Below are 14,763 nucleotides of genomic sequence, written 5' to 3'. Positions count from 1 at the left end.
TATATTAGCAAACAAAGTTTGCACAGAAAAATTGATATCATCTTTCTCACGTGTATGGTAAACATATCGTAAAAGGTTTGAATTTCATCACGTCGCTTTTTCGACATTGAGGTAGTGGAGTTTTCTCAGTTTGTGACATCACGTCATTGTTGAACAATTGTGACGTCATGTCACATGAAATGGGATGTAAGATTAAAAGAATCCATCCCTGATGTGAGGTATTAATAAGGTCATTCAAACCCAAGGGATAATATTGAGCAGGAGACCTGAGGCTGTGCTGAGGGTCTTCTGCTCAATATCTTATCCCGAGGCTTTGAATGACATTCATTCCTCACATCGGGGATGAATCCTATTTCTTGCTTATTACCTAAAACCCTTAAAAACTGCTGCTCTTCTAGTAAAGTTGTAAACTGGGCGCACATTTCTCATTTGCATATGAAGCCCGGAGGCAATTGTTAATGACGTCAATGACCCTGACTGACTCCAAAACATCATAAAATGACGTCACAAACAATAGCGTTACCCAAAAAGGTCACTATAATTCCCCTGACGGTCTGTGCGTGTAAGCGATCCAGACCCGTGGGTCGGATAGAATTTTCCAACACCGCCGGAAATGTGGATTATAATCTCGATCTATGCCTGTAACATGTATCTATTTCTGTAACACCATCTTTGTTGTTCCTCAAATGTTGACGTTTAAGTGAATTGTTAATTTGGCATCAATTTTGGTAGGTTGTATTGTGACGTCATAATGTATCATGATGTCATCACTTTCTGTGTGGTGTTGTTGTCCTCTCAAAATGAATAAACAGTTTCCCTGATGAACCTTTAAAGAGGAGAAAGCGCTAGGGAAGTCGAAGTAGCTCTTTTTTTGTTTTTTTTATGTATAAGAAGAAAAGAGCGATCCAACACTCCTACTATTAATGTAGCCATTATCTGCGACAACTTTGTAAAATTCTAGTGAATGTTTCCACTGCTTTGCAGTCATCTTCAGGAACAGCTTTGTTGTTTAGTGAATGTTGCAACCGCTTTGCAGCCATAATTAGGACCTTGATGATGGCTGCACATGTAAAACATACAAATTGTCCAAAACATTTTTTATACGCCCGTCAAATTTGACGGGCGTATAAAAAACTCTTAGAATGATGCAGATCTTATTTCAATGTAAGAAAGTATATAACACTATATAGCATTCAAGGGGCGTATATTGTTCCGCCCCGCGGTACCAGTACTCTTGTTAAGGGGCATATATTGTTCCGCCCCGCGGTACCGGTACTCTTGTTAAGGGGCGTATATTGTTCCCCCCCGCGGTACCGGTACTCTTGTTAAGCGGCGTATATTGTTCCGCCCCGGGGTACCGGTACTCTTGTTAAGGGGCATATATGGTTCCGCCCCGCGGTACCGGTACTCTGGTTAAGGGGCGTATATTGTTCCGCCCCGCGGTACCGGTACTCTTGTTAGATTTGTAAACAGCTCATCACCAATGCATGGCTGTAGGTTTGTCCAACAAAACTATATAGTATTTATGTTTTATTACCTCTAATAATGTTCAAGGTACATGTATATGCATGCAATCTATTTTTTGCAAGACATTACTCCTTGATATTATGTAATCGTATTATGAATCAATAATGACAGACAATTTAGATTTAGGGTGAAATAAAAATGTCAGTTTACCATAGTGTAGAATGGCACTAGCTATAAATGAAAAAAACATTTTTTAGTTCAATGATTTGATAAGTACCAATGCGTTTCAGTTCCTGCTGCCAAGGTACAACCTTCTTGTACTATAACATATAAACAGAAACTGTCAGTATTCAGGCTGTATTAGTAGGGTATGATTACAGACTAGGTATATATTTTTAGGGTATTTATTGTATTGTCTGTACAAAAACATTACAACAGTGTTAGTGGAACAAGGTCATACATTTGTAAGTTTACACACACATATGATATACTCTATGTATTGTAGATCTGAACAGGATCAAATTCCTGTGTCACTGAATTACTGGACCATGAAATTCAATGTTTACAGCTGGGTAGAGAACTGGAATTCATGTTGTAAACAAAAAGATTCTATAGGTATGGTAGAAAAGGATGTAAACAGTTATAATGGTTTAATTAAAGACAATGATCTCTATCTGTTATATTGGACCCCATATGACCCTTGCTATATGCTCTCTATCTGTAATATTGGACCCCATATGACCCTTTCTATATTTTTTGTTGTGATCAATGTTTACTAAATCATGTGAACGACCGAGACTGAACTCATGACCTCACCATATACCCTGGCCATGGCCTTATATCACTCTGAACTCTGACCTTACACTGATCTTATATAACTTTCAACTCTGACCTCATTGTGACCCTATATCACTTGCAACTCTGACCTCATTGTGTCCCTATATAACTATCAACTCTGACCTCATCGTGACCTTATATCACTTTCAACTCTGACCTCATTGTGACCCTATAGCTATATCACTTTCAACTCTGGCTTCATTGTGACCCTATATATATCACTCTGAACTCTGACCTTTCCATGACTCTATTATCACTTTGAACTCTGACCTTAACAATAAACATGACCCTTTATCAGTCTCAACTTTGACCTTGTAAAAAACATGTCTTACAAAATGCTTATAATGACTCTATTTTAAGAAATAGTGTCAAATATCATACTTCAAACTGTACTATATGATTTGCATGAATTAATTTGATTTGAACAACAGGCAAAATTTAAGAATTTTCATAGAGAAAAACAACAACTGAGAGATTGAAAGTATATTCTCCCTCAAATTGTTGGAAACTTGTGGTAGTCAGGAGTTTTTGGTTGTGATGTTAGGATCCACAATAAAACATGATATATAGGCATATTATGTAGTGTCCGATAGGGTCTGTAAGTAACAACAGGAAGTAGTCATAGAAACAGGATGTTTCCCCGCAGCCTGCCATCACATATATGTCAAATAATGGTGTGTATATATACATGTGAAGATTTTATCACAAGTTTAAAAAAAATATATTTAAAAAAACACAAGTCAGTATTTTCATATATCCAAACATAACAACATAATTCAGTATCTTTGATGATATTCATGGGAAATATTTCATCAAAATGACACTTTAATAAACCACACATATATACAGTTTCTACACTCATTGTAATAATGTTGATATGCAAAGGAAGTGTATTAATTTGTAGATACCATATTTGCCATAAAAGTGCCCTGCAGTGATTATAGAAATTGTTTTGGGGGACACTTATATTGAACTGTTACATTTACCTTTGATCTATTATGTTGTTCAGGTGAAACACTGTTTTCTTAGAAATAAATTAAGGAAGATTGATAATATGACAAGTATATGTAATACAAAAGCTGGTTTACAACAAATACGGTAGATATACATACACTTGTATACAACAATATTAGTGACATATGTTTGAGATTACTGTATTTATACAGTACAACAAACTCTGGGTGCACTGTAAGAATATCAGATTGTACTTATGACAATCAATGGAAATTCCACAATGAATACCTTTTGATTGTGAATACTAAAAAACAGCTGAATTATTCATGATGTTTTTATTTGACATTCATTTGCAGTGTTGTTAACCTTTCCAGTTTGGTACATATGCTGGGTATTAAGAAAGGCGGACACGTGAACTTAACAAAAACCCATGGATGTCTTGGTTACTGTACACATTCCAACAGCAGTCAGGAATAAGAACTGTAAAAGGCCAACGAGGACATTCTGATGCAATATTGTCAGGTTCTAACACAACACGCAGGTTTTCTATTTCTGCTTAATGTATTTAATCAATAGCTTCCTGGAGCTACCTAACAGGGCTACACGCATGATTAAACAACAACGTATCAATCAAAAAAGAGAATTCCTCTCGTGTATAGGGTCATAAGCAAAGGTCATAGGATTTCATCATACCCACTGAGGTGTGTGGGACCAACCGTTTGTGTCTGACAATGTCAAAGTCAAGACAGAAAGTTTGTGGGCTGGCTAGCAATGTCGAAAAACAATGTTAAATCAAGATGGCCAACTGTTTGTGGCTTACTTGGTACATTGTTGACATCAAGATCACCAACTGTTTGTGGCTAACTTGGTACATTGTTGACATCAAGGTGGCCAATTGTTTGAAGCTTATTGGTACATTGTAGATATCAAGGTGGCCAACTGTTTGTGGCTAACTTGGTACATTGTTGAGGTCATGATCCATTGATTGTTTTTGGCTTGCAAAGTTGTTGTCAAGATGATAATTTATCACTAAAAAAGGAAATCATTTCATATTATTTTCAGTTATTATGAGGAAAATATGCACCTGTTCCTAGTATACATAATAACACAATTCCTTTTATTGTGTTCTTTCTACATATCAGTGTCAAATAAAAAATACCAAATATACAAGCTAAATTAGAATTCACATATGATTTCAATAGACAAAAATAAGGAACAGATCCAGAGGAGACACCAAAACAAAAGGGAAGACATCATGAACTTTCTTAAATGAGAAAGCATGACAGATCTGGTCCCGTATTCATGAAACCGTGTTTATTCTCAAGCATGGATTCTGTGATCAAATTAAATAACCCTGTAACTCGCTTAAGTTTATATGACATAGTCAAAACTTCAAGTGCATAAACATTGGAAATGGTATTTGGCTTTATGTGTCTTTAAATTCGTTTTCTTTCAAATCATTGACAAAAGTTAAATTTTATTAATATTCCACTGGAACAAAACATTTGGCTTCAACACAGTCTGAGTTTGTGTGTGAAAACAGTTTCATGAAAGCAAGTCAAGGTGCTGTGGGTTTATAATATATAATTCCTGTCCGAAAAAATTCAACAGAGTAACGGTTAAAATCAAATCAAGTTTTAGCCTTACAAATATTACTGGAAGTTCAGAAATATAAAGATTTTGTCGTTACATTAAACACTGACGCCCACTAAGTGACGAGTGCTGTACACTGACATTACCAAACAGGTGCATGCATGTTCAGGTTGATTGCATGTCGGCTGATGCAATCCCTTTAGTCAGCAAGAGCTATTTCCGTGATTAATTAATAACGAGACACGAACATTGGATAGCCTTTGTGGTGATGTTAACACTGTAAAACATGTAGACACAAACCTAGTGTGCCCAGTATGTCTGCCAGTGAACACTTGACATGTACCTTTATGGCTGTATTGACCACCATAGTAACCACCTGTCTGTAATTATTGTCTCAGCCTTGAGAAGATTTCATCATCATGGTTATGTTAACAATCTTTGTCCCACTCCTTGTTCCACTCCTTGTCCAACTCCGGGCGAAACACTAGAGAATATTAATGTAGTTTTTCATATATGCAGTTATTTCAGGTTAATTTCATTTGAGATATAACTGAAGCCATACTGGGCTTGGGAACTCGCAGCTCAGGTAGCTCTGTGAACGTTGGTATGAGCCACTGTATTGTGATCAGAGGACCAGGGTTCAAATCCTGGTCTGGCCCAGTTTCCCAGAACATGGTTGTTGATTTTTTTTTAAATCTCGTCTTTAGTATGTTCTCAGGAAAGTTCTGCAAGACATGGGTTCTTATCAGAATAAAGCTATATAGCCATGCAAGTTAGACGTTTCAGATTGAATGAAGGGGTATAGCCATGCCAGTTAGACATTTCAGATTGAATAAAGCGATATAGCCATGCCAAATAGATGTTTCAGATTAAATAAAGCGATATAGCCATGCCAGTTAGATGTTTCAGATTGAATAAAGTGATATAGCCATGCCAGTTAGACGTTTCAGATTAAATAAAGCGATATAGCCATGCCAGTTAGACTTTTCAGATTGAATAAAGCGATATAGCCATTCCAGTTAGACGTTTCAGATTGAATAAAGCGATATAGCCCTGCCAATTAGATGTTTCAGATTGAATAAAGTTATATAGGCATGCCAGTTAGATGTTTAAGATTGAATAAAGCTATATAGCCATGCCAATTAGACGTTTCAGATTGAATAAAGCGATATAGCCCTGCCAATTAGATGTTTCAGATTGAATAAATCGATATAGCCATGCCAATTAGATGTTTCATATTGAATAAAGCTATATAGCCATGCCAGTTAGGCGTTTCAGATTGATTAAAGCAATATAGCCATGCCAGTTAGACGTTTCAGATTAAATAAAGCGATATAGCCATGCCAGTTAGACGTTTCAGATTAAATAAAGCGATATAGCCATGCCAGTTAGATGTTTCAGATTGAATAAAGCGATATAGCCATTCCAGTTAGACGTTTCAGATTGAATAAAGCTATATAGCCGTGCAAATTAGACGTTTCAGATTGAATAAAGCTATATTGCCAGTTAGACGTTTCAGATTGAATAAAGAGATATAGCCATGCCAGTTAGACTTTTCAGATTGAATAAAGCGATATAGCCATGCCAATTAGACGTTTCAGATTGAATAAAGAGATATAGCCATGCCAATTAGATGTTTCAGATTGAATAAATCGATATAGCCATGCCAATTAGATGTTTCATATTGAATAAAGCTATATAGCCATGCCAGTTAGACATTTCAGATTGAATAAAGCGATATAGCCATGCCAATTAGATGTTTCATATTGAATAAAGCTATATAGCCATGCCAGTTAGATGATTCAGATTGAATAAAGCTATATAGCCATGCAAATTAGACGTTTCAGATTGAATAAAGCTATATAGCCAGGCAAATTAGACGTTACAGATTGAATAAAGCTATATAGCCATGCCAGTTAGGCGTTTCAGATTGATTAAAGCGATATAGCCATGCCAGTTAGACGTGTCAGATTGAATAAAGCGATATAGCCATGCCAGTTAGACGTGTCAGATTGAATAAAGCGATATAGCCATGCCAAATAGATGTTTCAGATTAAATAAAGCGATATAGCCATGCCAGTTAGACTTTTCAGATTGAATAAAGCTATATGGCCATGCCAGTTAGACGTTTCAGATTGAATAAAGCTATATAGCCAGGCAAATTAGACGTTACAGATTGAATAAAGCTATATAGCCATGCCAGTTAGGCGTTTCAGATTGATTAAAGCGATATAGCCATGCCAGTTAGACGTGTCAGATTGAATAAAGCGATATAGCCATGCCAGTTAGACTTTTCAGATTGAATAAAGCTATATAGCCATGCCAGTTAGATGATTCAGATTGAATAAAGCTATATAGCCATGCAAATTAGACGTTTCAGATTGAATAAAGCTATATTGCCAGTTAGACGTTTCAGATTGAATAAAGCGATATAGCCCTGCCAATTAGATGTTTCAGATTGAATAAAGCGACATAGCCATGCCAATTAGATGTTTCAGATTGAATAAAGCGACATAGCCATGCCAATTAGATGTTTCAGATTGAATAAAGTTATATAGGCATGCCAGTTAGATGTTTAAGATTGAATAAAGCTATATAGCCATGCCAATTAGACGTTTCAGATTTAATAAAGCTATATAACCATGCCAGTTAGATGTTTCAGATTGAATAAAGCGATATAGCCATGCCAAATAGATGTTTCAGATTGAATAAAGCGATATAGCCATGCCAATTAGACGTTTCAGATTTAATAAAGCTATATAACCATGCCAGTTAGATGTTTCAGATTGAATAAAGTGATATAGCCATGCCAGTTAGACGTTTTAGATTGAATAAAGCGATATAGCCATGCCAATTAGACGTTTCAGATTGAATAAAGCTATATAACCATGCCAGTTGGACGTTTCAGATTGAATAAAGCGATATAGCCATGCCAGTTAGACGTTTCAGATTGAATAAAGCGATATAGCCATGCCAGTTAGACGTTTCAGATTGAATAAAGCGATATAGCCATGCCAGTTAGACGTTTCAGATTGAATAAAGCGATATAGCCATGCCAGTTAGACGTTTCAGATTGAATAAAGCGATATAGCCATGCCAGTTAGACGTTTCAGATTGAATAAAGCGATATAGCCATGCCAGTTAGACGTTTCAGATTGAATAAAGCGATATAGCCATGCCAGTTAGACGTTTCAGATTGAATAAAGCGATATAGCCATGCCAGTTAGACGTTTCAGATTGAATAAAGCGATATAGCCATGCCAGTTAGACGTTTCAGATTGAATAAAGCGATATAGCCATGCCAGTTAGACGTTTCAGATTGAATAAAGCGATATAGCCATGCCAGTTAGACGTTTCAGATTGAATAAAGCGATATAGCCATGCCAGTTAGACGTTTCAGATTGAATAAAGCGATATAGCCATGCCAGTTAGACGTTTCAGATTGAATAAAGCGATATAGCCATGCCAGTTAGACGTTTCAGATTGAATAAAGCGATATAGCCATGCCAGTTAGACGTTTCAGATTGAATAAAGCGATATAGCCATGCCAGTTAGACGTTTCAGATTGAATAAAGCTATATAGCCATGCCAGTTAGACGTTTCAGATTGAATAAAGCTATATAGCCATGCCAGTTAGACGTTTCAGATTGAATAAAGCTATATAGCCATGCCAGTTAGACGTTTCAGATTGAATAAAGCGATATAGCCATGCCAGTTAGACGTTTCAGATTGAATAAAGCTATATAGCCATGCCAGTTAGATGTTTCAGATTGAATAAAGCTATATAGCCATGCCAGTTAGACGTTTCAAACTCAAAGTTAACATTTTTGACAGTTGTACAGTGATTGTTAAACGTTTTTTTTTTGTACTGGTGAAACATTGCAGATGACATTTAATTTTATGGATATATATATGTATAATACATCTTTCCAATGACTTGTTTGTATAGGTATATTTGGAAAGGCTAAATTGAAATTAAAACATGACAAATCTATTTTGATGATGATTTAATTCGAGTTTCGATAAAAAATGAAATGTAGCCAAAGTAGATTGCTGTACTTGTGAACTGTTGATGGATCTATACACAGTAGAATTAGAATTTCATGAATACTGACACGATTAGAAGCCAATATTAACAACATATATTAGTGATCTGTAAAACCAATCCGACATACGTACACTATCTTATAATGACAGCACCTACAATAGATTTGTACTCAATAAACCTTATGCAGTGATCAGAAACATAAAACTCACTCACCTCTGAAGATTCGTAATGAACTATTCCAACCTTTGAATTGGAAGATTTTAATGTGTCTTCAGGGGTGAATGAGTTAATGGATCATTCAGATTTTGATTAATTTTTTGAAATATTATTTCACTTACAGTGAATATTACCAACTGTCATAGCTATGCCTAGTACAGTAAATACAGTATGTTAATTTTACCCTGAGGGTTAAACTACCTATGTTTACCTTGTTGAGGCCCCATGTCGGGGAGGATGCTTTGAGTTCACCAGTATATTAAGAAATGGAAGCAGTACAAGGTCACAGGTTTCTAGCTGGTGAGTGGTGCATGTTGTGGTCCTGATGCTGGTGTGGAGCTGTACGAACTGTATGATAGTGTGTACGTACACATTGATGTATCTGCCTAATGTGGGTCTCACATCGAAGATACAGGTGCCCTGTAGTAATCACTGTGTCTGTCCATCTGTCCATCCAGAGGGTGTCTCTGAATCCAAAAGACTCATATCTGGCTGAAATTTGATGTGGTGATACACTTTGATATGTAGATCTGCAATATAGTGGCTAAACATTTTTATAAGGTCAAGCTCACTTTTACTAAAAACAGAATATGAAGGTTTGGCTCTTATCTCGGAATCCAAAAGACTAATCTTTCTGAAATTTGGCACTTTGACAAAGTGTTTAAGGTCAAGGTCGTTGTAATTAAATATTAGACCAGAATAGGGGGGAGGAGGGGGTCGCGGTCAGATACATGGTGGGGCCCTTGGTGACCAGTGTCATGGTGGGGCCCTTGGTGACCAGTGTCGGTGTTCTAGCGCGACATGACTTAATACCTAAAATGCTCCTATCATTTACTTGATTCAAACATTCTAATGCCATCAATCTTAACCCATAATTTTGAATGTTCATGCTCTGAAGGATGGTTTTAAAAATAAAAACAGGTGCAGTGTAATAATATTTTTTAGATCAATAAAAATTAATTGAGAAATAAAGTTATTTGGAGGATGGAGAACTGTTCTGGTTATATCTTGAAAGCTATCTAAAGTGTAGCATATACCTGAATAAACAAGACAGCTATTTTAGAATGTCATCAGGTATCAGAATATTCAATCATTTCTATTGCATGTCAACTGAATATCTGATGAAATTAATTTGTATTAAGACACTAAAGAGAAAGACTTTAGTAATCTCATGCTGTTAGTAATCTCATGATATGCTGATAGTAATCTCATGCTGTTAGTAATCTCATGCTGATAAGGAAATCTTGGGTAAATGCATACGACATCATTCCATGTTGTGAAACACATCAGTTTTATGTCACCATACAACATCATGCCATGTTGTGAAACACATCGTTTTACATCACCATACAACATCATGCCATGTTGTGAAACACATCAGTTTTACGTCACCATGCGACACCATGCCATGTTGTGAAACACATCAGTTTTACGTCACCATTCAGGGCTTGTAACACTTCAGTGACACGATGATTTGTAACAAAGCAGTAATGACCACCAAAGTATGGACATTTCACACTAAATCTGGGACATTACATGATAATTTTATTTCCATGTAGTCACTGTATTGTGCTTCATTGCCGTCAAACCCGAGGGATTATTGTTAACATTTAAAACAAGTCTTTAACTCTGCGGCTACTCTTGTGCTCCCATATATAGAACTCTGTGTGGAGGTTTCGTTGCTATATTGGAGCCCATATTGATTAATTGATCGGGACCGATGAAGATTTTCGAATCAGTGCTGAATTTAAGACAAAGTAAAGGCGATATTTCCATTACAGGGATGTTTGTCTGAGAGCAAGGACATCAACATTCATAGAATAATATTCATGAGAGACATGGTCGTTGGCTTTTATCCCTACTGGGTAAATCTGAAGAAGTGTGCATGCTGTATAAACCTAAGTCCACAGGAGTGTCAGTTGTAACGATGATGTACAGCTTCATAGCCACAAAAGGCAATTAAGCTCATGTTTTACGTTGGATTTCTTGGGAGGTATTCTACGATATTATACATTTATAGCCCTTGTTGGAGGGAAACATGATTCTTAGCTCCCCTCAACGAACATGTTTAATTTCTCAAGCTTTGCCCTCATGGATGAAAAATTATTAACAAAGTTTCCCTACAACAAGGGCAATACCTGGGTATATGTTTTCTAAACTAAATATTCCAAATTAGGACCATAGCACACTGTTAATATGATCAGGTATACATGCAAAATACTAGCAGTGAAACCATGGCAGGAGTCTTGAGGGCAAAGTTACCCAAATCTGAAGGAAAATTGATAAAATGAACTTCAATTTTGACCATTAATTAAGTTTTATTTGTGTTTAAGTAAAGAGTAAAACAACATGTTGCAGGTCTGTTTTAAAGGTTGACAGAATCCATGTCAAGTTTTGTGGGTCAAAATCAATGTTCAAAAAGTGTAATCTGCTGTTTTACTGTAGAGTATGTAAATTACTTTTTTCAATGAAAGATTAAAATTTTCAAATAAGTTGGCAAAGAGACTAACTTTAATCTATTTTGGTGCAAATGTCAATTTCCTGGATAATTAATACAGAAGTAGCTTTCCTTCAATCACAAATTCAGGCTCAAGTTGTTCAAGAATAAAAACTGCAGGCATATAAACGTATGTAAATAAAATGATACAGAGTAGTTACGGCCTGGGAGGCAGTGATATCAGTTGAGGGAGACATTATATTAGGTGTGGGCTCAGCAGTATATATATAACACCTCACAACTGAATACAAAACCCCCCAGAAAAATCATTATCATAAAAAAGGAAATCAGGTTGTAGTGACGTATTTAGAAGTTTTCTATGAGGTTTTTGTCCATTGAAGTGTCGTCTGCTCAGATTGATTTAACCACTGTTCACACTTGTGTGAAATTCGCTTTAGCTTAAACCATTGGTGATTTGTGTATTGAATGGACATGATATTGACGAGAAAACTGGAGCCTGTTTGCCTGTGGGCTTTCAAGCATGGTGAGACATGACCAGGCAGAAGATTGCTGACATTCACACAATAATATTGGCCTCTTGATGACAGTCAGCATTAGATGGGAAAGTGATGTTAGACCCAGGGCTGTAGGAGCCTGATTCAATGAACTTGAGCAAATGGGATAAATATTGATGTCCTTTAGGCCATAACGGAACATTAAATAATTGTTTATTTTCCTTGTCCTTTTAATAATTACCAGTAAACAGGTGTCCTTGGATGGCCTTTTACAAAGACCAAGCCAAGGTCATTGTTATCCCTTTTTCTCTTCCTTGATTTTAATAATACACAACATTTGATATAGCGCCCTATCTAGCTAACATAAGCCACTCTAAAGCGCTTTACAGTACATAGATATACAAGTAATACAATTAGGATATACAATTTTTGAGGAATTAGCAGGAGCTGCCTTATCAGGTGCTAACTACTAGTTCTATGCCACCTGGCTAATATCTCCCTATGTATGTATGCCCTCGTGTGTGCTGGAGATGTATTGTGTTCTGTTTGTAGTGGGACCGTGCTTCCAATGGCATCTTTTTTTTATAGTGCCACCTCACTTGAATAATACATTACGGAACCGCAACATTCACCTCGGACCATTTTATACTCCACCTGGGTTGTTGGAGTTGTGTGGGCAGGAGAAAAACACTTTCTCTGATATTCCAGCTCTCCGCTTTATTATTGTGTATTCAAACGAAGCATATTAATATTGTTCAACCTATTGAGTTTTTGTTGTTTTGCTGATTGTTTTTGCACCATGGAGATTGAAAATTGAATGATAACACATTAAATACAAATACATTTACGCGTAAACTATATTCTAATTGCTAAGAAAGACGGTTGTTACCTTTTAGAATTGATATGAGTTTTACACACATTCAAACAAGATACTTTGAATTCACAGGTTGGCTTGTCTCTTGTGGTATGGACAGGATGTGGTATTATCTCCCTGGTTGGAGCTCTTTGCTATGCAGAACTTGGCACCACCATCACACGATCTGGCGGGGACTATGCGTACATGTTGGAAGCGTTTGGGCCTTGTATGGCTTTCTTGCAACTATGGGTAAGTTTAATGAAGATCTCGAACCAAAACAAAAATATTCAGGGTCATTTCTTTCATTCCAAGCATTAAGTCACATACAAAATGTAACTTTAAAAAAAACTAGTTATAGCATGTGATGTGTTTTATGTAACCCAAACCATGTCGATTTTTTCTGTTCTACAATATACCTCATATAATAGTTTGGGTCATGTGAAATGTTTGAAGTGATGTCTCATGATTTCACAATGAGTTATATAAGGTAAGTGTAACAGGAAGTGATTTATCCTGTAGGTATGAACATTGCTCTGGTAAATGCCATAGTCCTACTATTAACAACAGGACTTTAGACAAATTCATTAACAGCATTTTCAGGGAAACTATTTAGATCAGGTAGCAGCAAGGATTTGGAAAAAAATCCATTGGTCATCGGCCCATTTTCCTGGTTTAGCAGTTAATCGGTGCTCCTTTTGAAAACAATTCGGCTTTGATTTGGCCAAAAATTGATATCAAGCACACACAAAAAAAGATTAATATGCTGACCATTTAGTTGCTGTGACAAAGTAAACAAAGTGCAGGTAAACATGTGTCTCCAGGATTCAATAGTTTAACTGTCACATGATCAACCTAGGACTGTCACATGATCAACCTCGTGTTTGACTGTGTCATCATTACAACATTGCAGATAACACGCTTCATTGTGCATTGGTTTATGAAGTGAGAGTACAGAATATGACTGCTTCCCACTAAGGGTTAGCAATGTCAATAGAACAGATATTTATTATATGAATTGATAATTTGATACCTATGTACACTATTTCAGTGGTTTATGTGCAGTGTAAATAAACGCTGATTTGCTAGACTCCAGACATTTTTGTACATGTCATTTCATGCCGTTGCTAAAGGCAGTCATGCTGCATTTCCCAACAGTATCATTTTACAAAACGTTCAGTTGTATGAAACATTTATCAAAACTATGCGCAAATTACATATGGCACATGTTGCAGGGCGGATTAATTGTATTAGCTGTAGTTTCGGCCTGTTTGATTTCAATTTTCCTTATAAAATTTAATATCAAATTTACAAAACTTAGCCAAGTTTAGTTGTCATTTGGTCTGTTAGGATGAAAATGATTGAAAAGCTTTCATTTTTGGACTCAATATTAAATTTAACCTCCAAGTAGATAATGGATATATATATATACAGTAATCACTCTGTAAGTGTTTGGGTTTGTGTGTGCATCCATCCCAAGTAAAAAGCTTTTGTACATGATATCTAATAAATTAGTTTAGTTTATTTAGTTTATACATGCATTTATATAATAGTATGGAAACAACAGTTTTTACTTCAGATTCAGATTTGGTGGTCTTCAATTAAGGTTAAAGGGTCAAATCTAAATTTGTATTTTTAAAAGTGACAAATACATTTTTGTTTTCAGGCAAATCTGATCATCATTCGACCTACAGCCCAGGCCCTCGTGGCATTGACTTTCGCCTACTATGTACTACAACCAAGCTTTACAACATGTGAGCCCCCTCTTATGGCTCTCAAGCTCCTGGCTGCCTTATGTATAAGTAAGTGATATTCTTACCTCCCACCCCCTACCCTTACCTCA

The 14,763-nt window shown here is 36.2% G+C and overlaps 1 protein-coding gene across 1 annotated transcript in view; it reads left to right on the top strand.

Moving 5' to 3' along the window:
• Positions 1-14,763, top strand: part of LOC110443389 (large neutral amino acids transporter small subunit 1-like) — a 56,520-nt gene that overhangs the window by 12,240 nt on the left and 29,517 nt on the right. The window contains exons 2-3 of the mRNA XM_021487574.1: positions 13,014-13,172; positions 14,587-14,722. Of these exons, the coding sequence (XP_021343249.1) occupies positions 13,014-13,172; positions 14,587-14,722 (295 nt within the window). The remainder of the gene's footprint in view (positions 1-13,013; positions 13,173-14,586; positions 14,723-14,763) is intronic.

The sequence above is a fragment of the Mizuhopecten yessoensis genome, unplaced genomic scaffold (genome assembly GCF_002113885.1).
Source record: "Mizuhopecten yessoensis strain PY_sf001 unplaced genomic scaffold, ASM211388v2 scaffold716343, whole genome shotgun sequence".
Classification (NCBI taxonomy): domain Eukaryota; kingdom Metazoa; phylum Mollusca; class Bivalvia; order Pectinida; family Pectinidae; genus Mizuhopecten; species Mizuhopecten yessoensis.
The sequence above is the reverse complement of the archived record's forward strand: the minus strand, read 5'-3'. Positions and strand labels throughout refer to the sequence as shown.